This window comes from Ammodytes marinus, assembly GCF_949987685.1.
Source record: "Ammodytes marinus genome assembly, chromosome: 20".
In the NCBI taxonomy this organism is placed as follows: Eukaryota; Metazoa; Chordata; class Actinopteri; order Uranoscopiformes; family Ammodytidae; genus Ammodytes; species Ammodytes marinus.
In genome coordinates this window covers 20,821,065-20,847,833 of record NC_137224.1, presented here as the reverse complement: position 1 = coordinate 20,847,833, position 26,769 = coordinate 20,821,065, and the positions used below count along the sequence as shown (strand labels likewise).

The following is a 26,769-nucleotide window of genomic DNA, read 5'->3' as shown; positions in this document are numbered from 1 at the left end:
TGTTTTCAGTGTCCACACAGTTAGGCCTATAGACAGGTAGCGGATGGTGAGGAGATATTGACTGATTTTGACAAAGTGATTTTGACAAAAAGCGTTCACCAGAATCGCCAAATCCACATTTAGAAGGCCCACTTTGGAGCTATACATTGAATATATTGTAGTTATAATAAAGTAATTTTTAGGGCTAAAACAATGATGATAATAGACAAAACGGACAAAGACGTCTCAAAACAGCATTTCACCTCTGTGAATGTCAATGTAGAATCACCAGGATGGCTGAAAATCATCAAAGAAGTAGTGTGATGTTACTATTCGCAGAGCAAAAGCCTTGTGTGTGAGGTCAGGGAGGACGGACTGTCACAACAACATTTTGACCTTTTTTCCCCAAAAAAAACCTTAAAGCTGCATTAATCTGTTTTGTCTGATGTTTTCCAAAAGTCACACACAGTCTGACATTTTATATAAAGTTGTTATCTTGGTCCCGTTGGCACACTACTGCGCCCTGACACAACCACAATACACACACAGCCATGAACCAGGCAAAAAATAATATCTATAATAAATAATCCTATATTTATTGATTATCAAATCAAATCAGTTTTATTTGTATAGCCCAAAATCACAAATACATTTGTCTCAGTGGGCTTTACATTTCATACAATATGATATATGATACAATATGATACAATATGACACCCTGCCCTTACACCACCCTTATGATATTATGCATCAAACAGAAATGGGCAAATAAAACTCTACTAGCTCGCTCTCGTTAATGGTATATTAGATGTTAATGATAATATTCATAATTTAATATTCTTTATTACCTTAAAACTGGATCTTTCAGAAATGTACAACACAAAAACACTGAAATCAGCGGTGTAACAGTTGGCACCATATCCTTTGCAATGTTATTGGTGCCAGCGTTTTTTTCTTTCTTTCTTGCCATCTATTGCCCTTCTTGTCTCACAGGACTATACTCTGGGGGCGCCCTTAGCTCAGTTGGTAGGGCGTCCCCCTGTGGGTTTTATTTCCTAGCAGATTTTGTAGAAAGTAATTATAATATCCATAAGTACATTTAATTTAGTGCATAATAGCTGAAAACATTTTTTTTAATTATTATTTTTTCCCTTAGAAAGGGTCTCATATATGTCCATATTTATGCATATTTTGGACCAAGGCCTAGTGCTGCCATCTTGAAAGTGTCATAGTTGGAATGTCATCAGGTGCATTGTTTAAAATTTAGAATTGTTCTTGTCCTTGAAGGCCACTGTAGCTCCTGTTATTATTCAAAAGGGGTGGGGTTACCCAGGGAGCGTTGCATTCTAGAACTTTGTAGAACTTTCTTGATGATGTCATATTACACACTGCACCTTTAATGGGAGTCCAATATTCAATCTCCTTTCGGGGTTTGATTTTGGTCTCTGTATCATCTGCACAGCTTTTTGCAAAGGTTATCGGAAAATAATGGCACACACACTCATATACTGTACATGGGAACTGACAATGGCATGTTTTGCTGTTTAGTTTGGTAGGACTTAATCCATAGCTGCCTAGCATCCATGTCTCCAGGTATAAGATAGTGTAACATTGACATATAGGGTGTCATGTTTGGGTGTACACATTCATTGGGCCATGTTGTATATATCTTGTATGTAATCAATATTGCATAGCTTTTTTTAAATTATTATTAGCTTCTTATGTGTTGGTAAGAGGTCACAGACGTGTCACCACTTCTAGCTCATGAATAATGATGGCTAAAGAAAGTCTGGAGTGGAAGGTGAGATCTCTTGGCCTTTCTCAGGACTCACACTCGTCGATTTGCAACCCCGGAAAAACCTGAGAGACTTTTCCCATCCCTGTACCTTTACAACACTGGGCACAAAATCTTCACACACCTGCTCCCAACTACTTATCTTCACATTTGGATTGCTTTCCCACCCCCACCCCCCCCCCCCCTCTCTCTCTCTCTCTCCCTCTCTCTCTCTCTTCTTTTAAAATCATTGATATTTTTTCTCTTATTCTCTGAGCTTCCATAAAATATTTACAATGCGTGGGCAGGCTTCTTTCTCTGGGAATTTTGGTAAAAAGGAATGAAGGAGTGGAGAGGAGAGAGAGAGAGAGAGAGAGAGAGAGAGAGAGAGAGAGAGAGAGAGGAGATAAGAGCAATGGAAGTCCACCCCAAAAGCCGTGGCGTGAATATCAATGTGCTTCACTTTGAAACAACTCCGGATTATGAATAAATAAACAGAGCAGGCCGGTACTGATCTTTATGTTGAAGGCTTTTCAGAATACGTTCTTTTCATGCTCAAAACCTGGCAACGTATCGATCGTGAATATATGCTGATGACGTCAACCTTTCTACATACATGCAAGTGAATGTCTTTTTGTCTCGAGTGGTTGTTTGCCGTTTACAAGCATGCACAGGCTCTCTCTCTCTCTCTCTCTCTCTCTCTCTCACTCACTGTCTCTCTCTCTGTCTCTCTCTCTGTCTATCTCTCTCTCTCTCTCCCTCCTACTCCGATTGCGGCCTAATTAAATCAAAGCCCTCAGGACTGTTTCTCGCGCAAGCTCTGTTGACGGTACAGCGCTTCGACGAAATGCTTGAATTTCGAAAAGCTGTCAAAATGCAAGTCAACAGCATTTCCACCTTATTACTGAAACCAAAGCTGGGAAAAAAAGTGTAGCTAAAAAACCACTTTGAGGGGAAGACTGATTTTTCCCCCCCTCACTTGTTATTTTAAAGCAGGCACTGATGTGTCAAGTCTTCCACCAAGACAAACTTTGCTTCAGCGTATACATCCCCAGCCTTCAGTAATGACTTTGCCACAGCTTGATAAAATTCACACAATAGTAAGCATCTGTTCCACTTGTTTGGTATGGTTTTTGTTGATACGTTTCTGTTGTGTTTTTTCCCCTTAATTCCATTTTTAATATCGCTGAGTATTCATTTGATGCAACATTATGTTTCAATGAGACGAATATGTTAGGGAAAATACATTGGGAGAGAAAGAAACGTAATGCCACAATATAGTTTTACAGTGACCTGTAAAATTGTGGTTTTTCAATCAGCAAGGCCAGTGACAAAAAAAGGACTTCAATTGTTTCCATTGCAACTTAAGCATAATTTAAGTAGGGGAGAACGGGGTAAGTAGGCACATTTTTTACTCTAGTGAGAATTGCTCATCACCAAAACATCTGTCAATAGCCATTCCTACATTAAATTGAAGCTTAAGGTGTTGGCTAGAAATGTGTGTCTCTCTTTTTTTCCAACTTATTGTAATGAAGAAGTAATTTACCATCAAAGACACTCTGACACATTGTGACAACCAACCCCATCAAGGGGTCGGTTGTCACACACTATGGGGTTGTTTGTCACAATGTTATCTTAATGGGAAAAATCTTAAAAAGAAGGCAAGGAGGCTTTGAATGTTTAATTGCATTGTCAAGTTGACAAATAGGCCTACATAACGTTCTGTAGCCTTGGCAGCTGGTCTAGTTTGGGATGCACTGGGTTGTTTTGATTTTGTTGCCCTTTTTTCTTTTGCTTGCTAGCTGCCTTTTCCTGCTCTATTCTTTCCTTCTCTGGGGTGTCAGTGAGGATACAGCTTGACAATTTCTTTCGTTATTGGGTTCCTTTTCTGGCTGCAGCCTTGAGATAACATGTGACAACCAACCCCCCAAAAAATTTGACGACCAACCCCAACTTGAATTTCTTGCTAGCATCAAGGCCAACAACCATCTGACAACTAATTAGCTTGCTAACCACAATCTAAACTATAGTTTACCCTTCACACTTTCTGAGGGTAACAAGTGTTTTGTTATAAACCCATTGTGTAAAAGCCTAGAAGAAAAATACTGAGGAGCAAAATATTTTGAATTTGACATGAAAAACACAAAACATCCTCTCACCTGAAATGCAGCTGTCTTCCTCCAAGGAAGTCTATGTATGTGACCTCTGATCCCAATTCTGGACCTTTTTTATATCAACATTTCAGAGCTAGCGCGCTCTGGTGGCGAGATATAACGAATGTGACATCCAACCCATGTGACAAATTACCCCGTTCTCCCCTACAAGATTATAACTCTTTGTGGCCTGGAAAAATCTTCCGACCAATCATAAGCCATGTGAAGAGTATTCTACAATACAGGCTGTAGCTAATCTAATATCACTTTTTGGATACAGTGTTGATCTAATCCATAGATCCATTAGGTTATTGGTGTGGTATGACCGTTAACTTTAAGTGGCTAATAGTGATGCTGGCATTACTGAGTCAGTTACACTACACTACAATATGTGTTAGCACGTGTGGCCACTGTGACAAATAATCTTACATTCAGCCAGGCTACGGTTAAAGCTCAACTAGGCAATTTGATTAGACTACTGTCCTTTCAAGTATGTCCAAGTGGCACTATGCCCTCTTTAATTATATAGTGCGTAACTTTTTCATATAACTGAATGTCGGTTACATTCAAGCCATCTCCAAATGAGTTGATTGATTGATTATCAAGCAGCTTTTAGAACCTTGTGTCGCCCTCGACACTGCCGCAGGAAAGTCCACCCACAAAATGTTTCAGTTGTTGATTCTACTGCTAAGGAAAAAACCTAGACGTACAGCAAAAGGTATAAAATCCATGCGCGATCACCAAAGGCTTACCTCGTGTAGATGTGCAGACAGTGTTGTAATTACTCATGGGGGGCAACAGAAGTTCAGCACTATAGCTTAAAGCCAATTTAATGTATACTTGCAGGAAAAGCTGGACTCCCAACCGCATTATAAGGGTGTGCTAGTAGAATTTCAGTCTGCGGGACAACCATGTTAACATGTATGTTAATAGTCCTGTTTGAGTCGGACTAATGCAATAAATTGATTTTCTCTAAGGTCATGTAAACATAGGGCCCCACGCACTTCACAGAATTGGCATATTTCAAGCTCCAGGTGTTTTAGCTCTTAGCCCTATTTGAGACTCAAGCAAACTCACGCGGTTGTGTGATGTGTGATGGCAAAGAGCTGCTGCTAATGGGATGAACTGTCTAAAGAAAGAACATTCAATCCCCACCATCGGTGTATGCAGTGTTCGTATACTATATTGATGCAAGACAATGTGGCTGGCAACCATGGTAACACTTCAATTCAAGGTTAAGCACTTTGAATGTGTGAATTTCTTTCCTCCAGTACAACAAAGGTGTGATCGTGTCCTATTCTGTATATAGAGTGAAATGAAGCAATCACCAGTACATTTTTCTCCATAGTGTATACTGCATTTTCATTCTTTTAATTATCAGTTTTTCCGTCATCAGTATTTGATCTTGTTTTTGTCTTGTTTAGTTGTTTTGTTGTTTTTAAAAAGCCTCCTGTGGACAGGTGTTGAAAACTAGCATTTATGCTTATGTCTGAAAACTGTTTCGTCCAATGATATCGTCATGTCCATGTCAAATAATATCTACAATACAATAGTGTTACATGACCGTCACCTCTTTGCTTCCTCTAACCTCTATGTCATTATGAACGTGATAAGAGGCCGATATTAGTCGATGACCTAACGATAAACTAATTAGCATTTTTTTCTACAGTATTTGCTGGTGTGAACATGTGCATTATGCTTGTACTAGGCGATGTGTGTTCTGGTCTTACTCAATGGTCTTACTTTCATCTGGTTACTTCTGCAGGTGAGCGGGACCATGTACAACACGGGCCGCCACGTCTCTCTGCGATTGGACAAGGAGCATCTGGTCAACATCTCCGGAGGGCCAATGACGTACAGCCATCGCCTGGAGGAGATCAGGCTACACTTTGGCAGCGAGGACGGCCAGGGCTCTGAACACCTCCTCAACGGACAAGCCTTCTCCGGAGAGGTGGGTACACTGTGGGAGTTAAAGGTGCACTATGCAGTTTCAGCTGAGGGAGGGGGGACTTGTTTACATTCACAGAGCCGGCAGTTAGTTTACAAAACATATTTTCTCCATGTGTAATTCTCAAAATTGAAAATTTCTATCATAAATCAAACCAAAATTATTTTGAAGAATCTGAAACTAAACCTAAGCCTAGAGTGTGTGTAAACCAAACTGTGGGCCCTGCTGCTGTAAACGACAGTGAAACAGTAACTTTTCACGTAGCTTTATAACTTCAAACAGAGTTACAGGGATCCAATTTCTCTGCGGGGAAAGTTTATTTTTTCAGTTATGAGAATATACCTTAGGAAATGTTCACTTCTCTGATACACCCGACGTTACATAGTGCACCATTAATGTGTGATTTAAAAATAAATGAAAGAGGGCAGCTGTAAACACACTATTGTCAGCATATAAAAGCTCAGTCAAGGCCTGTGTGTAGCGCTGTGGAGAAAGGACAGACAGTCTGCTATGAATCTCCTTTCAGCCTCAAAACACTGGCTCCGTCATATTGAGCCCGTGAGTCAGACTTCACAAAAAGATCAAGGTGAAAATGTGTCATTTGAATTAAATTTTTCTTGCTCCAGACAGAATTTAGCCGGTAACTAAAACTAAATGAGCTTGTTTCATAATACATGAAAAATAATTATTCCGAAAAAAACAAACAAGTGACACTGCACTGAACCAGCAAGGCATATGAATGTTTTAATTAATATTAGTATGAATATCAGCATCAATAAAGCGTCAAGGAATTTTATGTTAAAAGTAGTGTATCAAGTTAAGAAGCACACTTGACAAATGAACAAGCTTTTGTGCCTAATACGCTGCAACATTAAGGAAAGGAGAAGGTGTCTGCAAGTACACAGTGTTTAATAGATGGGGCTCATTACACAAACAAGGCTGTACACATGCACACCAGGCTTATCAAGCCAAGACAGTATCATCGCTAACCTGACAACCCAATCTGATTAAATGTTTCATTTTAGAGGTCTTTAGCTTGTCATTAGTTTCCCTTCATAGTACAAGTATACAAGTTCACTGCATGTTCGTGTTGAAAAGGTACCTTCCATCATGTTAGCAAATTTAGTCACCTCCTCAAATGCCAGTATCTGACTGTTTGGTTAGTAGCATAAGATTCTGCGCCTCACAATATGTGTTCAATGCCAACATGCAAAGCCAAGGGAGGAAGTGGTGTGCTCTTTACGAAGCAAGGTGAAGAAGCCCCTCATTGTTAGATCCTTCCCTTACCTTAACTAAGTGAACCATAAAGACTTAACTATAGTTTATCTGCACTTACCACAGCCTTGGCCTAACCTTAACCATACCACAGCTGTATAACAGTGCATACTAAAGTGTGTTTTGGAGTAATTTAATATCTTTTTGTAGAATTTTCAGAAGCTACGGTGGCCTTCAAGGACAAGAAGCTAGTTACTAATGATGGCTTCGTCCACCACTGCCTCAAGTCTTTCCACAATATCAAGTGATGAGGTGAAAGATGCAAAGATGCATTCATATAACATCACCATAGGCGAGCACAGAAATGAATGTTGCAGCAACAGGTGTCTTTTTGGCCTCCATAGAAAAACGAGACTTGTTTCTAAAGTAGAAACCACTTAAAAACTTTATCCTTCATTTATTTGTATTGAGTCACAAATCCAATCTCTGAGATGTGGTGATATCGCACCAGTTTTCTCAACGGGAACAAACTAGTCTCGGAGATGACAGTTAAGCATTCGAATGTCTCTCTCTCTCTCTCTCTCTCTCTCTCTCTCTCTCTCTCTCTCTCTCTCTCTCTCTCTCTCTCTCTTTCTCTCTCTCTCACACCCACACACACACACACACACACACACACACACACTGTCGCACTCTGCCCACTTTCACATTTCCACCGAGTGAAACAATTAGCTTTCCCCGACTTTTGATTGTTTTCAACAAAATCACAAAGTCACTCACTCCGACGCCGTTCCCACCTCCGCCATTTCTATGAATAACAATTTGTGTGGCGACAAAATAATTGCCGTCTTGACAAGGCAAATTTATTATAATTAATGATAATCATTTATCCTCCCTCCGAGTCTAGAGAGCTGATATTCAAATGGTAATAAAGCGATTGTTTACTGTGTCCTTCGGGGTGGAGAGAACTGTAACCTAAGACGGAAAGGACACACACACACACAGACACAGACACACAGACACAGACACAGACACAGACACACACACACACACACACACACACACACACACACACACACACACACACACACACACACACACACACACACACACACACACACACACACGCCTTCAACCACTGATTTGCCCCTTTGTGTGTTAATACTGTGTTGGAGGAGTTCTTCAGAGCCAAATAGAGAAATAATCTGAAGATATTGCCGCTGATATCAAATAATTGCCATGTATATTATACCTATATTAGGGTTGGGCGGTTTAATACAGTATCCCGGGGTGTTTAAAAGTACAACAACAGCATTAATTGAATAACTGTCATGTAAAAAGTCTGCTGTGTAAGGCCTGTGTTTGAAGATGCTATAAAAGTGATGACAAAACTCCTGTAACTGATGGCATTTGTCAACTATAGAACCTGTCACAAAAAGGACAAAGCTATTCCCCCCCCCCCCCCCCCCCCCAAAAAAAACACTACTGCTTCATAGTATATAGCCTCTTAAATATTAGAATGCAGCTTAAAATACTTAACAAGTACATGACATGGAGTGATTATTTTGGTTCCTTTCCTTTGGAACATTGTTGTATTTAGTTATAAGATATTAAGATGGGTTCAAGCACTGCTCATTAGAAATGATTGGCCAAGGTAACGTCATTATGAAAGGTCATCTTGTAAAGTGTTGATTAAGGCAATAAAATAAAAAATAAAAAGTATACAGTTGAAGTAAATATAGGTAGGATTTGGGTAAAGTTTCAAAGTATAAAAATAATTGGATAACGCCCCAACTCTAATGTGTGTGGTTTTAAATGAATGTAAACTCCCAGACGGTTAGGTGCTGACAGCCCCAGATGAAGCAGGGTCAGGCTGTGAAATCAGTGACTTCGGTGGTAGGGATACACCTATTATACGCAGAAAGCGGTTTAGTAGAATTTCTGTTGTCCTGGGTTTTGCCTCTCAGGCTGCATACAAACTGCCTTGTTCCGCTGATTGGTTCGTCCTGTTATGGCTGGTCACGGCCTTTGACAAAAAATCTCTCCAGTCGCTGTTGAACACATGAATGAACACATTTCCTTTGGTTTTTGAGTGAGAATAAGTTGTGAAATTAAGACTTTGATTTAAAATGACAGTGTGTAATTGTGATATTCTGGTAGAAATGCACGATAATTTGACATGAAAGGAAGCTAAGACGTAAAGAGACAGTGTTTGTATAAAGGTAAAATGCTATCAGTAGTCAAACGAAATCCCTTATTTAAATTTTATATTTTTTGGTCCAAATAAATCCAATCCTTTCAAAATGGCCATTCACATTGTATTTGAATGAGAAATTAGCTTAAAGCAGGACAACTCAAAATCAAATGAACAGATACAGCGCGGATGACACATTGTCTGCTAATTTATTTTGTTAATCACAAACTAATCAACATCCCCGTTAAGGAGAATGTCTTGGCCTCGAGGCTCTTTTTCAATTACTGTTACTTGTCCAGCTGTTAGACAAGTCATATGCTGTGAATATTAAAGAAACAAATACGGAGCAGATGTTTAGTTAAAAGGAGTAAATAATGCTGAGTAGAAGACAGATAAATGGCAGCACTCAGGAGACAAATGGAACTTATGTGGCTCTTTTAATGTAACTTTGACTATGAACTGGTTACAATTTCTTTATGTTACCATTGTTATACATCCATAGACACACATTCATTCTATTTGACAGACGTCCATACATTTCTGAGGGAATTATTATTATTATTATTTTGGATGACAAATACTACTTTGCAGTCTAAAATGTATTTACATGTAGTTTTCATTTGTTATACTTTTTTTTTTTAGTATAGGGTTTAAGATAAAGAGGTGTACTTGTCATATGCACAATAAATACAGCAGCAGTCATTGGCTATGAAATCCTTAAGTCTCAGGCTCCTCTCAACAATGCAGGAAGAGGAAAAACACAGGTGAAGAGAGCAACACCTGAGACACAAATAAACACAACAGTAGTGCAAGTACACACTGCAGATAAAAGCATAGCGATACGGTGCATGAAAATAAAGTCAATTTAGAATGCAAAATAAAACGTGTATTAAATGGCGATGTAATAGAATACTGTATACGTCCTGTAACACTGTATATAACAATAAGGTTACTAACTGTAGTATAACAATAAGGTTACTAACATGTATTAGAATAGTGCTAAATATAATTAAAAAAAAACATGTATATGCGATATGTACAGATGCTTAAGGATATACAGTACATACAGCATTTTCTCAGTTCTCTGTCAATAACATGAACTGTCATTCTCTGTTAACAGTAATGACAAAGAGACTCTTTAAATTTGGCATATATTTGTCTAAATTTGCTTAGTTTTTGCTTTCCTTTGTTTATCGTCCCCTCCTCGCCTATGGGCATAATGTAGCAACCCGGTATCACGCCGAGGCGTGAAATAGACGCGCACCTCCCTGTGCGTGTCCCTCACAACGCCTTGCCTGACCAGGGTGTGTGAGTTACACACAGCCCCCCGCCCGTCTAAATGAACGGAGGAATAGCACCAACAGGGGGCGAGATGTTCTCCCAGCATTTCAATACTATCCAGCTGCAGCCCCGGAGACAAACACCCTGGCGTGGGTGGTTAGGGTTAGGGCAAGGGGACAGGGAGAGGTTAGAATATAGATAGAACATTGACGGAACACCGCGGCGGCCATCTTGACTACGGGAGGTGGACCGGCGCGTCTATTACACGCCTTACCGTGATACTGGGACGTGCGTGTAACTCACACGCCCTGGTCAGGCAAGGCGTTGTGAGGGACACGCGTGGACCAGCGCGTCTATTACACGCCTTACCGTGAGATCGGGTTGAATGTAGATGATTGACATTTTTTGGCCCCTCCTCTGTGTCTGTATTAAAGCACTCTGCCCATAGAAAAGAGTTAATAACTAGCAGTGCTGCTAAAATAGAGAGATACTGTAGTTATTGCAGCTAGGCTAGAGACTCTAATCCCCAGGGTAGAAACAAGGCCAGGGAAAGGTTGCTAACAGATGTTTTTCTATCTCACATTCCATTCCCCTCTGCCGTGTTCCTCTTCCCTCCAAACAAGTGTTTCTGAGTGAAATGAAAAATATCCTTCAAAACCTCCACGACCCTGGCTTTCTCTCTGTGTGTGTGTGTGTGTGTGTGTGTGTGTGTGTGTGTGTGTGTGTGTGTGTGTGTGTGTGTGTGTGTGTGTGCCAAAGCTGTGACATCAAGGCCCAATATGATGTTTCATTATCGAAAACGCAGAATATTCTCTATCTCTCTCCCTCTCTCCCTCTCCCTTTCTCTCTCTGTCTCTCTCTCCCTCTCTCTCTGTCTCTCCCTCTCTCTCTCTCTCTGTCTCTCTCTCTCTTCCTCTCTCCCTCTCCCTCTCTCTCTCTTCATCTCTCGCCTCCGTCTGCAGATGAGTGGTGATGCTCATGCCCTTGAAACGTGAACAAAGCCAGGAATATTAAAAAACTTTTTAAAGCGAGGCATCTTTTTGAATTGGCAGCCTGTGGGGGAGGTCGTGTGTGTGAGTGTGTGTGTGTGTGTGTGTGTGTGTGTGTGTGTGTGTGTGTGTGTGTGTGTGTGTGTGTGTGTGTGTGTGTGTGTGTGTGTGTGTGCGTGTGTGTGTGTGTGTCTGTCTGTTTCTGTGTGTGCGCTTATGGATGGATGGATGGATGTATTACCATTCCAAAGCTTTCGTCTACAAATCACTTCTTTATTCTTTTTATATCCCAACTCATCGTGCCTTTCACCGTGCCATCCATTTTGCCTGACAGTGTGTGTGTGTGTGTGTGTGTGTGTGTGTGTGTGTGTGTGTGTGTGTGGCGCGCATATTAAAACAGAATCAAAATTCAGTCATTAAAAAACAGCCTTCAAACAAGATGTGTTCCCCATATGGTACAGATAACACACACACACATGCATACATATTACATAAAATAGACTTCACATAAAGTAGAAGTCATCTGCATAACAGTTAAAATATTCAAATATATGATGACTATACATGTATATAGACTTTGTTAGGATTAACCAGTGCATTGCCCTATCTACATATTGTATAAGATGTGTTATAAGTACCACGCATACATTCATGGCAATTAACATATTCCTATATGAATTATGAGCTCACAATGGGAAAGATGAAAGATAAGTGTTGCTAATATAAGGAACACAGGCACAGTGAGAGTTTGCACTACTACTTTGAGTGCAAGAAAAGCACTCTATAAATTTAAATATATTATTATTATTACTTACTTACGTGGCGGGACACGCTTCACACAAATTTCCCGTCACGAGTTACGACCCCCATTTTAACTTTCATTCATATCACCACAAGGCTTAATGGCTAAATGAGTAGGCTATACGTCTTATTTCAATAGGTCAGCCATATAATAAATCAACATTAAAGCAGCTACGAGTAACATTTAAATATATTTTAAACAGCCCCATGTTTCCTCTGATAATCATAAATTACCTTTAACAGCAAACGAGACCATCAGTGCAAAGAAAGACGTTTTTATATAGTTTTTATTAATGCTTTTGATCTGGTCGTACACCCAGTCCGATTTTCGGTTCGCCCATGCAGGCTCTATGGTCACATATCCGTATTGGTCGCAGATTTCAGTGTAGCGCTGCAACGCGATTTGAGAAGCCTATCCCACCAGGTGAGGGAAGGGGAGCGGGAGCCTTGTTTGAGACAGTTATTTGTCGTCATAATGACTGATAACGGGGCTGAACCATCAAAGAAAAAAAATAAAATGCAATGAAGAAAAATTATATTGTCAAAAAGGCGTTCTCCAAATTGCAGACTCCACTTCTAATTTAGTGAATGTAATATAATCATGTCATTATCCGTCCCCATGTTGTATGAAATCAAAATAATCATTAAAGATTTAGGATGTCCCGATTCTTGTGGTCGATTTAGAATGCTTAAAAATACACGGATGTCTACTAGATCCGGACGAGATTTTTAGTGTTGAACAACAGTATCCTATTTGGGTGATTCTGACCCCCAGTCCAGTGCGCACCGGAAGTGACGTCACATTGACGGAGCCTCCGTATGAAAACAACCGAGGATGCGACGGATTATAAAAGCAAGAGGCGAGATCAAGGCGCAATGTTATGATGAAATAAATAAATAAAGGTATGTCCCAAGTGTATGCCTACTGCATCCTCACTAGATTATTTTTATAGTCAGAGTATGCGGAATAGAAAAAAGAAAGAGTATGCGATTTGGAACGCAGGGATATTGTCTGAGCAGGTGCTGATGACTTACGCTAAGTTTGTTTCACTGTGAGTTTGTTTTCCAAAAGCACCTTAACTCAACACACATTTGTGGATGGTGGAACTTTGAGACAGCATTTCTTACCTGGGATTAATGTTTTATCTGTGGTTGATTAATGTTAGGTGACAGAGCAAAGCTATGTGTGAATGCAGGTGTTAATGCATTTCAAGGGAATGCTATCAGATTGGCAAAGGCAAGTGTTATGTCGCACATGCATAAACTAAAGAATTATTGCATTACAGTGTGTGTGTGTGTGTGTGTGTGTGTGTTTTGATCTGTTCCCATGGCGCTGTGTCACAGTCTAATCTGAAAATGAAACACCTTGGTATTTTAACACGTGTTACGTGTAAGTGCTAAAATATTCCCAGCATAATTCCTTCACCAAGTTGGTGTTTTTTTATACAATGAGATAACACTCAGACACTCTAGTATCCTCATATAAATATAAAAAGTATTGGGACATAAGATAAATCGGGTCAATTAATACTATTAATGTATACAGTTAGGCTGGATCCATACCAAAGATGATTCACTTTTAAATACCATTATTATTCATTATAAAAACGCCAATATTTTCTTAATCTTAATCAAGCTGTGAGCATATGGTTTCTCTCTTTGAGGCGGCCTCAGCCTTGTGTTTTTATCTCAAGCGGGAAATGTCGGTGATCCATCATCACAGGTAAGAATTCATCTTTTGTTAATCTGATTAATTTTTCTGTTTTTTGAAGTGGAATTGAAAAGCCACGCAGCGACTATGTTAAAAAAACACCTGCTGTCTGTGCATGGAGTGACTCAGGGAAAAAAGCACTTTAATACACAACAAACAATTAGATGCAGGTTATAAATCCCGTGCATTTTCCCAAGCTCTGTTTTTTAGTGTTTGTCTGCTAGAGTGGATTTTCATTTGTTTACCTTAAATGTTTTATTTGCACAGGGGGGCTAAGTACACCGCATTTATAGCCGAAGCTAATTTTGCAAATACCTGTCCCTAGATGGGGCCTTTAAAAAATACTTTTCTAGATAATAGCACGTGTGTGTGCTTTTTTTCCCCCAAGCAACACTCTGTTCTCTTGGTGTGATGTAGTAGAATGTCTCCTGTTTTGGGAATTGTCTAAATATTAAAATTGTAATGATTATTGATTATGATTGCAGGCATTAGAGCAGTTTTAGCAGGGTGCCTGTTGGAACGAGTGCAAAGAAAACCCATGAATGCTAACATAATATAACAAAAGTTGAATTTCTGAGCTTGATTTGAGACGCGATAACGAAAAACTGACATGAATCATGGCAATTATAATACTGCCATACTATACAAGAGAGCAGACTTTTCTATTTTTCATTTTCAGTCACAAATATCCAGTCTTAGCAACAAAAAAAAAGCAGAGCACTTTGCAAAGCTGTCCTCTTCATGGCTATTCATACAAATTCTCACTCATTATTTTAGACTACACGAGGACGGACAAAAAAAAATTTCAATCCATTCAAATGATATTAGAGTAGGCAGTTTAAATTAGGATTACACTCATTAATCCTGCACTGAAAGTTAGCCGCTACCAACTGAAGGAGAAAACCACTCATTGCTAAAGAGCTAAATGTAATACAAATCCTGTTAACTGCTTTTGAGAAGGATTCACCCATAAGCAGCTGTTCCAGGCACTCTAAAAACCCCATCCATCACACACATGGATATACAGTACGTCCTAATTCTCAAACACAGTCACACACACACACACACACACACACACACACACACACACACACACACACACACACACACACACAAATCACAATGGGCTGATATCACTGCAACACATTAGCGTTCACTAGCTTGTTTTCTGTATTTTTTTCTCTTTCCACCTAATTAACATAAATCACTATTGAATTGCTGCATTTCGCCCCCACATCTGCACAGCGGTGTCCTATTGTAGTTGTATCTTGGATAAGAATAGCATCGGATAAACAACAGACATGCAGAAATATGAATGAAGAGAGGGCAAACAAAATATGGGCGTATGTTCAATTAACAGTGTAGCACCATGAGTATTAACACAGATGCAATGCAAAAAAAAATATGATCATAATCGCACCAAGTATGTTGGTCTTATTTCTTGTCAAAATGACTCATGCCACTTAATATGTGACACAATAACAAACACACAACATGTCATTGAGATATAGGGACTTGTAAGTTGGACACACACAAGCTCTTCCTATCACTACTAACTTAATACAAGTATTCTATCAAGCTCACTTCAAGATATATCTCCTCTTAAAATGCTAGAGAACCACTTTATAATCATATATAAAGTAGGTGATTATTTTATATCTAGACCATTGTGACTAATACACCCTGATTTATTTGTTTCTTTTTCCAACTAAAAGAGGCATTTTTCCCCAGTGTGGATACATGTTGATTTCTAGGGCTTTGGCAGTGTTCTGTCATGCCAGTCAACACTTGATGGGGGGGGCGGGGGTGGGGGGGAACAACAACAGCAACTAAAACCGGTAACTTATGTAGATCCATGTGCATAATCAGAGTGTAATCGGTGGGTGTGTTTGTGCGCGGTAGCAGGCCCTGTCCGTTTGTTATTTTTATGGATGCCCCACTCCTAAGGAAGGGAGGGAGGGAAGGCGGTAAAGATGGAGGGTGTCATTTCCAGCCCATTGCTTTTTAAACCCCCCCTCCTCCCCTCCTCTCTCTCTCTCTAACCGTTAACGCTGAACACCTCTCTTCTGCTATCGACTTGCTGTCTTCATATTTCCCTAACCCCCGGGGCCAGGCCAGCCATCACGATATAAAGAGGTTGTCATGACCCCCCATACACACACCGGCACAGGCACACACACACACACAGAAACATTACATTCTCAGCGCGCGCACACACACACAGAAACACACAGATATCAAAAGCAACGTCCAGCCAAGCAAAAGTGACCCCCCCCCCCCCCCCCCCTCTTTGCACCCAATTGAATGTTTTGTCAAAGCCATTCCGCTCAGAGGAGCTTCACCCCGTGTAGGTAGCACTGCAGATTTAACCGAGTGACACCCCCCCCCCCCCTTGAAGCCTGAAAACAAGTGAGCTGCTAACACATTAGTATTGCTTTCAATGGAAGAGGTTTGGTGTGTGGGGTGATGTTGGTCTTTTTGCCGTTTTGGAGGATTTTCTGCATAAGCGAGCATAAAAATGCATTGACATTTTGGTACTGACATTGACAAAACGGTCAAGATGACAAAAATGAGCATAAAATGGCCTTCATTTTTGCCCATTGCTATTTCCATTATGGATCTGTTACCACGTCTGGCAAAATACCTGGATACGAAGAGAGGCGAACATATCAAGCTTTTCATCTCTCCTTGCTCTCTTTTATCAATGTCCATCACAGTCACATTCCATCAGTTGTAGCTGATAAATGATAATTCCATGAGCAAAATCTCCTCTAAGCTAAAGGTTGGTGAAGAATAGAGGTTATTGCATCCAATCTACAAACGTGATCTGAATTCCCAAGTTAAACTGCATACCATGACAAAACCAAGAGTCTTGAGCTAAATTGCTAACTTTAGCTCACCAACATTTTCATTTAACTTTTATTTATCCTCGAGAGACCAATTGAGGGGTGACCCTCATTTACAATGACGTCGAGTTCAAACAAATTCAAAGGAAAAACAACAATACATAAACAATATTCAACGCAAATACATCAAATACACAACAACAGGTGAAGAGAAAAACAATTGAAACATTTACACAGTGGTGAAGATTAAGTGGTAGCAATTAAAATTAAATGGGTGAAAGTACAATATAGCCTAATTAAAACAGTTACAGGTAGAGTTTGGCAGATTTAAAATAGTTTGTTTAAATTGGTTAAAGGATATGAAGTTATTTAGTTTAATTTGTTGCTGTAAATTGTTCCAGGAGTCAGGGGCACTGAAGCTAAAAGCTGTCTTTCCTAGCTCAGACCGGGGTTGTGGGACATAAAGCATAAGCATGTCAGTGGAGCGGGTCTGATAAAGCCCATCTGAGATTTGCAGCAATTCAGTTAAATAACGAGGAAGCTTCCCGGTCAAGGCTTTGTAAATAAAAACATGCCAATGTGCGTCACGTCTCTCTTTAAGGGAGGACCACCCAACCTTTTCATACAAAAGACAATGGTGTGTGTCATAAGCATCTCCTGTGATGAACCTTAAAGCAGAGTGAAACACAGAGTCCAGGAGTTTAAGACATGAATGTGATGCATGCCGGTAAACCACATCACCGTAATCAAGGACAGACATGAAAACTGCCTCAATAATCCTTTTCCTACTAAATAAAGGGAAGGTGGTTTTGTTCCTATAAAAATAGCCAATGCTATTTTTACATGCTCTCAGTGATAATGCTATGCCATAATGCTACCTACTTACCAAAACAAAAAGGCGTACAAAGATTTCGACTTAAAATTGCCGTTTATTATACCGCACTGTATATATTTTTTTACACACATTGAAAGCTGACCCTAAATAGACTTTGAAAGAGGGCCCTTTGAATCTCCGTCCTCACCTGGAACAGAGTGTGATGGGTGGAGCAGCTGTTTGTGTATTCAGCAGTTTGTGTCTGAGTCTGTTTGAACAGAGGAACACTGTACTAAATGATGTAGTGCTGCCGGCTCCAGACCTACCCAACATGCATCTCTCTGCTCTTTCTTCAACTGTTTTTTCTATTTAATTACGACCTATTTTTTTTTTGGCTCAGCATCTCTCTCTCTTTCTTTTTTTTTTCCTTTCTCCATTTGGCAAGCTATTCTGACTTTATTATGGGCCACCACTACTGGCCCTTTTATTGCCCGACCAGCAGCAAACTTTGTGCAATCTGTCATTGAGGGAGTATGGATGAATCTCTCACCTAAACAATCTAATCAGATCAACACCGGGCCCTAATCACTTCCTCTCTCGCCCTTGATTGCATTTATAGACGTTCTGTCGCGCCCGCACTCGCCACCGCAATCGAGCTTTTCATAATTACTCTCCTCTCTTCCATTTGTTTATTTATATATCCTCCCCCCAGTACAGTATAGCGTGCCAAGCCCTCCTTTGGCCGAGTAGGGAGCCTGAGAAGTTTATGGAGGTGGTCTGAGCCTTTTGAGAAAGATCAAAAAATCATTACCAGACCTTTTGTACTTGGAATAAATGCTTTATGGCCTATATATACATACAGTGGTTCATTGTTAATAATACTTTTGAATTATAGGAGTGCTGCAGCCAAAGGGCAGTAAATAAGAAGCTTTAGGTTACAGAAGTACTGGATTTCTGATTGATATTTTGACACCCAATATTGTTGGCACTGAATAAATGCCAAATATATTGCACTGCTTTGCGCAAAAAGTTTTGGCTAAAGTTGACTACGGGGAAACTAGAAATATATCTCCTTTTTATTCCACAGGTTCTAACCGCCTACAGTACATTACCTGATTTGCAACTTGACTGCTGATAGTTTGGTCAAAGATTCAGCCTGTCCGGAAGTATGCACCATTATACTAATTTGTACAATTTGTAAAAAAAAATAATAATAATCACCCGGGTTATGTCCATTTGGAACAGGTATGGACGCTTTTACTTTCTACAGTTGGACGGCACTTTCAATACAAACTAGTAAATATCCAACATATCCATGGCCTGAACACCCACATCAAAGCTAATACCCAGGGACTGAGCCACCAAGACCAGTATCACGAAGACCAATGCACTCAATGCACTCGCTAACAGCACATTTGAGTGGTGAGCTATCAGGGTTAAGACATTGAATATGAACGACAAGTCCCTGTCCATGTCACTTATCATTTTCATAATTTTCTTCTCTCATAGATTTACTCATACAGGACTAAAAAGTCCACACAAATATTCTTAAATGCATACAGTATATACCCAGATTGAGTTATCTCCCCTTTCGCTGAACTTCCTGTTCATGTGCTCTCTATCAGAATAGCTTTTTAAAAAAAATGTGGGCTGGCTCTCTGCCTCTCACGAGGAGTTGGAAGGTTTAGGGGGGGGGTGCCACCTGCCCACGTTCCAAAACACCATTAAAAAAGGCAAGAATACAGACGAGCAGAGAGTGGATGGAGCATCTGCGTCAGTGAAACATTAACCCCCACACTGGGAGATGGGTTTTAAAGCCTCTCTCATCTCACCGCCTGTGTGAGAGCCCGGCTGGCCTCGGATCAAATAATGACAGAACCATTGTCTCTTTATGTCCCTCTTATTACTACCTCCATCCACTATCTACACCCCGAGTATAAAAAATGTTCCAAGACACCAGCTACTTACATTACATTGAGTGTTTGAGAGATTTCATCTGGCATTGATTTTTTTTTTCTTTCCCTTTTTAAATTGTCCGACATGATGTAAGGCAGGCAGGAAGGATTTAGATTAATGGCCCTACTCTTTGACTTGAAATAACTGAGATATAGGTTTTACCCAGAATGCCTTTCTCAACTCCAAAGTTTTCACTTCTTTGAACCCGGGTCAGAAATTAGCTGGAGCTAGGGGGCAAACTAACCCCTGGAAAATCTGAAATTGGCCTTGAAAGTTTACAAATAGGGAATTATTTTATTGGTATCTACATGCATTTGTAAAGCCTATCTTGAAAATAGACTGAAGGCCAGGTTACAGGTTTTCATTGTCTGGCCAAATATGGGTATGCATTTCTTTTCATAACTCTCTCCCTGTGTCCTGTCTTTGTATGTTCCAGGTTCAACTGATCCACTACAATCATGAGCTCTACACAAATTATACAGAAGCTGCTAAAAGCCCCAATGGACTGGTCATCGTGTCCATATTCATGAAGGTAAGTCTGGTCCAGATGTTTAAATAACTGCCCAGGTATAGTCCTGTATATATGGGCTATCATTTATTTTTTTATTTTTTATCTTCTTGATGTGTCATGACCCAGCATCTGCTATGATGACATTTTTGGAATGGGTTATAGCTGGTGAATCCAAAAGAATACAAATCATTGCACTAGACAGGAGTTTTCTACATTCCCTTATAGAGAGTGCATTTGAGCGCCAGCTGTACCTTAGCTGTACTGGGAACAGATTTAATCAAGGTTTAAACATTATAGGAAAGCTACAGTATCTAATACAGCGATGGAACATGTAGTGCAAAATGGAATGAGACCGAACATTGTGTTCAGTACAGATGAGATTCAATTAAAGGTGGACCAAAATGTTCTTTCAAGTGTTCCCCTTGTAGCAACACTGACGTGGTCACAAACATGTTTTTCCCTCTTAGTCACATTCTTTCTCAGACTGCAGAAAAGGCCAAAACAGCAATTTGGGTTCAATGATTAATCCCCTTTTAAGATGGATGCAATATTGGTCATACCAATGTTTGTATAACTCTAAGACTGAGCACAGTCGTCATGCATCTACTTCCAGTTTCACTTACAGCAGTTTCTGCAGTGCAGTGAAGTACTCCGAGTTGGAGCTAGCACGTATGAGCTTAGCATACAAGTGCAGCTTATCAGCGAATGATAATGGGCACACGTGCCAGGACAACGGCCCCGTGAATCATCTGAATGGAATATAGACATTAACATTAATTCCATTATTTACCCCTATGTTTTCCTATGGTGACATCTTAAATTAGCCTGGCGAGAACAGCCTAATCTCACAAACTAGAAATGTACGTTTATCTCCTGCCGATCAGTCTGAACTTCTCTCCAATCTCCGTGGGGAGTGGTGCGGTGAAATGTTGGGCACATTTCTTGACCATATCCGTTGCCGCCGCAATGTTTCGGTGACCTCTGTCAAACAACAACAACCACAACAACAGATATTACGGTTAAAAAAACACAGAAACTTTCAATTAACCGAACAACCTTAACTTCTCCCAAATGCTGCCGCTTTAATTCCTAACTCCACTGTTCACTCTGCTCGGCCGACTCCATTGTTAAGTAGAGAACTGGAAGTGAGGAACAGCTTCCAACTCTGAGACATGCTCGGTAATAGCTGAGGAAAGTACCCTTCGTACTTCCAGTTCCACCCAGGTGCCCTTCTGTTGACTCTCCTGCCTTCTTGTTAACTCCATCCCTCGTTCACTCATGCAAGTTGGACTCCGCGACTCTTAATTGTGGAGATGTCTTTGGGCGAAGTGATTAAAAAGAGATGTGCTCACCCCTCCCTTACCCTCACTGCAACTGCTAAAATCACTTTATTCTTTGACCTGTTCCCCTGTGCTCGTCAGTCAGACTATATATATGCCTTTGCCAGACATCCATGCTGCGTACTAGTTTTACTACTTTAGGTCTCTCTCATTTTTCGTGGTGTTACTAGAAAAGAACCTGAGGGGATTCAGTCAATCTGTCTCTTCTATTCTAGGTATTGCTGCTCTTATAGGTGTGTGAAAAGCACAGAGTAAGCACCATATGGTTTGAATGTCTATCACACACTAGATGAGCACAAGACAGGTCTGGGAGATTTACATACAGTATTTCTTGCTGTTGCATCAATTGAGGTGAGACACTATGTATGCAGAAACACTGCTTGTCAATTTTGCTTTGATAAAAATGTACATTCAGATGATTATTTGACTAAACTTTGTCTTTTTGCGTCTGTATATTTCTCCTATACGACCATCTTTGATGGGCCATTGTCTCAACGTTAGTTTTTCTTACTGTCCTGAACGAAAAATCTCAACTTAACATCCCATAATAATTTTTAGGACTATTCTGAAGGTTATGGTTATGTTGTTAAACAATTAGAATTATTTCTTATATTAAACATGCACATTTACACAGAATTAGTTAGATATTGCCACATTTGCCTATTTATCCAAACATTTATGAATAAATTGTAATACCAAAAAGTGTTTTGTTAATGTAAGTAATCTACTGGCAAAGTTTCACGATGATATCTATAAATTGACACGTTAACCCTATGTCTCACCTTAAAGGATTGAATGAGTCAGTGAGTGAAATGGCCTGCCCTAGTGTCTCTCTGTTGTGTGTGTGTTGGTTTTCAATCAGGTATTCATGTAAGTGCATCTGAGTCAGATTGTCAGGATTTGAAATCTGAAAAGGCCATGTAAAAGATGAGTCACAAAAACAGTGACACAGCCAAGCTTCTGTTCTCGGAAAGATGCAAATAATTACCACGTGTCTGCTCAGTGCTACCATACTGACAAGTCTGACCTGGCTGGAACACTTTAAAACAGTGGGAGTGGATCGACCGAAAACCAGTTGGATGTGAGTGGGTGGCCGGTGGGTGCGTGTGTGTGCGTGCGTGCGCGTGTCTGTGTGTCTGTGAGAGCATTTTCTTGAATCTCTTTGGATATTACCGACCACTTTCTTCCCTGACAGATGGTCGTTACCAAAATTGAATTCCCCAGACTTAACTACCTCTGATGTACCACTGCTGCAATTTCTTGTAAAGAATGCCGTGTGCTCGAGTATTTATCCAGAGCTTAACAGAATAAGATCAACGTACTAGAAAAAAAATGGTTGGGAATCCCTTTGGGTATAATGAAGAATTATTTTGAAAAAATGGTTTAATCTTAACACTAGTATTGAACTGCTTTGCAGGTTGTTGACCACAAGCTCTGAGGCGTAGCTTGTACAAATGGCAAATTGGTTAGAAGAAAGATCTCCTCCTGGCTGACTGCTGATGACACCACAATTTAATTTGGGGGAAGCGGAGTAAAAATAACATTCAAGCCCATGTGCATGACAAAAATAACAAGTAGATAACTATGATTTCTGAGGTGTAATGAGGAGTTTGTATTATGTCATGTGTGGTGTTAACAATGAGTGGGAGCTCAAGACATGTATAAAAATGGATTAATGGTTTTTAATTCACTCTACAGCTTAGTCATGCCTCTGACTTGCTTCTACTGCATAGCAACATTGACTGATGTTCAAGGGTATTGAATGATCTAGATCCATGCATGATGCTAAACTGATGGATTCCACACACATTTAGCCTGAGAAACAAAAGCAATAATCAAATCTGATGGCCATAATATAAACCTATAGTATTGTTCTACTCTTGTTGTTGGAGAATATCGAGGCTTTCAGAAAAGGACAACTATGTAACAGCTATTTATAGTGGGAGAACATTTGATGAATGTTTGGGTCATGTACCCGTTACATTATTTCCAAATTACTGCTGAGAAATCCAGTGTTTTTGTTAGTTGTGGCTCTACTATGGTGAACATTTAGCCTTATTATCTTCCATGGGACTAAGGACCAAGGGAAGTCATTTGAAATGCTAAATTGCACAATTGGGTTTTTGACTACCATAAGGCTAATGCTTATAGCTTTAGCTTGCATCAGAGGCCACAACAGAGCAGCCTCTGTGAGCTGTAATTGAATTATTACCTTCAATTTATGACACATTTCTGAAATCATAGACGGCGAGAGGCCACAAATAGATTTCTGAATAGCAGCGTGAGAGCTATATAATTATATCATGTTTTGTTAATACCCTGGCAGCTAGGCCTAACAGCTTTGCAGAGCTGCGTGTGGCCGTCAAACCCCACCTGCTGCACTCCACTTCCAAAAGGGCCTGCTCCTTTATCACGTCCTTTGACACACACACACACACACACTCCTGCAATTGTGAGAGGGTTTGACCTTGGTCACGGTCTCCTCTGTCTTGTTCAAGACTAAATGATGGCCCCGTTGACATTGGGGAGCTAATTAGCGGTTAGCAGCGGAACTTTTCAGCCTTGGTTTTGGCACCAGTGTCGAGGACGTCTGCTCCCCTCTCTGATCTCTCAGCCTCTCATTCAAGATGGAAACCTCTCATACACAACAAAAGAGAGCCTGGCATCACTGCCTCCGACCACACAAAGCCAGCCCGGCACAATGTGTCTCACTCAGTATAATTGGATGGCTAATTGTTTGTGAGTGGTGCAGTGTCTCCAGATGAGATTGAGAAGATTCTCAGTCAAAGGCAACAGAGGGAGTGAGGGAGAGTGGAGGGTGGAGGTGCTCCAGCATAATTTAGCTCCTGATTTATTTTAAACCCAATAGGTGGCGACTGAATATGAAAACAAACACTCCTGCCTGCTTAGACTCACAAAGGTTTATGATACCAGAATACTAACAAAGCAAATATATACACAAATATACATATACACATAGAGTAAAAACAGAGTATGGGTTAGGAGAAATTAATTTATCGTGTGAAAACGTTTCCTACTCATGGAATCTGTCACTACTACAGGCTATTCTAAAACAGAATACACTTTGACATTTGACAGCCTAGTGAGACCAGCCTCATCTCATGCCATCTTCACATTGGTCTCTCTCCCACAGATCAGTCTGGACTTTCTCCAATGTCCGTGGGGAGGAGGCCGGCCTTGTCCGTTAGTAGAAGGCAGCCCCTGATTGGTTCATGTAGTCGTCAATCTAACCCCCAGTCAGACCCACTTTCCGTATGTTAGTGGAAGGCATCCACAGATTGATTCTTGTAGCCGTTGGTTTCGACATGTATCGACAAATAAGCCTGTGAGATATGGCTGGTCTCATGAGGCTAGATTGAGTAACTACACGAACCAATCAAAAGCTGTCTTCCACTATTAACGGGACAAATGTTGGGGAAGAAGGAGGGTCCTGATTGGACCATATATTAGATTCCACACATTACATTTGTCAGAAACCATAATCTTTCCCTAACCCAAATGCAGGTATTTTAAGTAGATACTCTATGTATCTATGTTTTGGGCGACAGTGGCTCAGGTGGTTAAGCGGGTTGGCCAACGATCCAAGGGTTGGCGGTTCAATCCCCGCCCGGCCACCTGTGTCATGGTTGTTGTGTCCTTGGGCAAGACACTTCACCTACCTTGCCCTGTGTGAATGTGTATGATTGCTGTATGTTTGAGGTGGTGGTCGGAGGGGCCGTTGGCGCTGAATGGCAGCCACGCTTCCGTCAGTCTGCCCCAGGGCAGCTGTGGCTACTCTCGCAGTTTACCACCACCGGTATGACTGTGTGTGAATGAATTGAACCAGGAAATGTAAAGCATCAATTATTATTACTATGTTGTCACCACGCTTATCTATCCCTGATTTCACTTCATTGAGTGATTGGATACATATCAGTAAAATAACGCACTAAAATCTTCGGGGGTGGGGGGCTGCAATGGAATTTCTATCATCAATGACTGTGAATGTTTTCGTAGTTTAGGCAAGTTAAGGCAAATTGTTCATAATAGAAAGCTACTGTTTCACTAGTTGTAGGCTACACTAAGCTATATGCTCTGTAGCATAATGCACATCTTAATGATTATCTGCTGTTCCTTTACCACTATTTGGAAAACTGTGAAATGTTGTGCAACTGGTTACAACCATGCAACAAAAAATAATTAAATTGGTGGATCAGATGGCTAAGTCAAGGAATAGCTGTATAACAAGAACTCAGCTTGGTTATTAAATGATCTTTTTAAACATTCTCTTATCAATTATTACCAACATTCATACGTATGTAGGACATGGCCATATCGTTGAAATCCATGATTTAATATTAATGAAGAATGGTTTCGTGTGATGAAAATCACATATACAATGTGTGTGCAAATCAAATCTATGCAAAATTGCATTAATAGTTCATAGCCATCCACAGCTATGCTGTGAATCAGATACATCTTTACAAATGTATCAAAGCCATATGCTTTATTAGGCCACTTCTCACCCCATGATCCAACTCCCTAGGACCCAAAAACGTACAGAAGTACAGCACTTCTTTCACACCATAATAAATAAATGACACTGTTATTTTTAGGAGATGAATAAATAGAAGAGGTTGTCATAAGTACATTAGGGTCTAAACAAAGAAAAGAAGACAAATGCAGCCAGCGGCACAGCAAGTAAATCAGGTCGCTGGGCGGCTGTGGCGAAGCGGGTAGGATGGTCGTCCTCTGGAGTGCAGGGTCGGTGGTTCAATCCCCCACCACCACATGTTGAAGTGTCCTTGGGCAAATAGACACTGAACCCCGAATTAGTCCCGCTTGCACCCTTGCGTGGTAGCTGCTGCTATCGGTGTATGAATGTGTGTGTTATTGGGTGAATGTGTACGAAAACAATGTAAAGCGCTCTGAGTCTGTGAAAAACCAGGGAAAAGCGCTATATAAGTGGAGTCCATTTTACCATTTATAGGATCAACGGTCAAAAATTCAGGCTGACAGGCTGAAACATGAGGGCATTCTGGGGAAGGATACAGTCAGCTAGGGTTAAGGCAGGTCACTGACAGGTAACAGGTTTTTCTCAACAGCCAACTGGCAGGAGGGAGTCCAGAGAATAGACAGCAACATGGAACTGGTACTGCTCCCCTGCAATGGCAGCACGACCACACTGACAGTCTGGTAGAGAGAGAGAGAGAGAGAGAGAGAGAGAGAGAGAGAGAGAGAGAGAGAGAGAGAGAGAGAG

At 40.5% G+C, this 26,769-nt stretch overlaps 1 protein-coding gene across 1 annotated transcript in view; it reads left to right on the top strand.

The window, feature by feature from the left end:
* ca10a (carbonic anhydrase Xa) overlaps positions 1-26,769 on the top strand; it is a gene marked incomplete at its 3' end in the record, with an annotated part of 242,118 nt that overhangs the window by 203,118 nt on the left and 12,231 nt on the right. The window contains exons 4-5 of the mRNA XM_080049100.1: positions 5,672-5,857; positions 20,095-20,190. Coding sequence (XP_079905226.1) covers positions 5,672-5,857; positions 20,095-20,190 — 282 coding nt within the window. The remainder of the gene's footprint in view (positions 1-5,671; positions 5,858-20,094; positions 20,191-26,769) is intronic.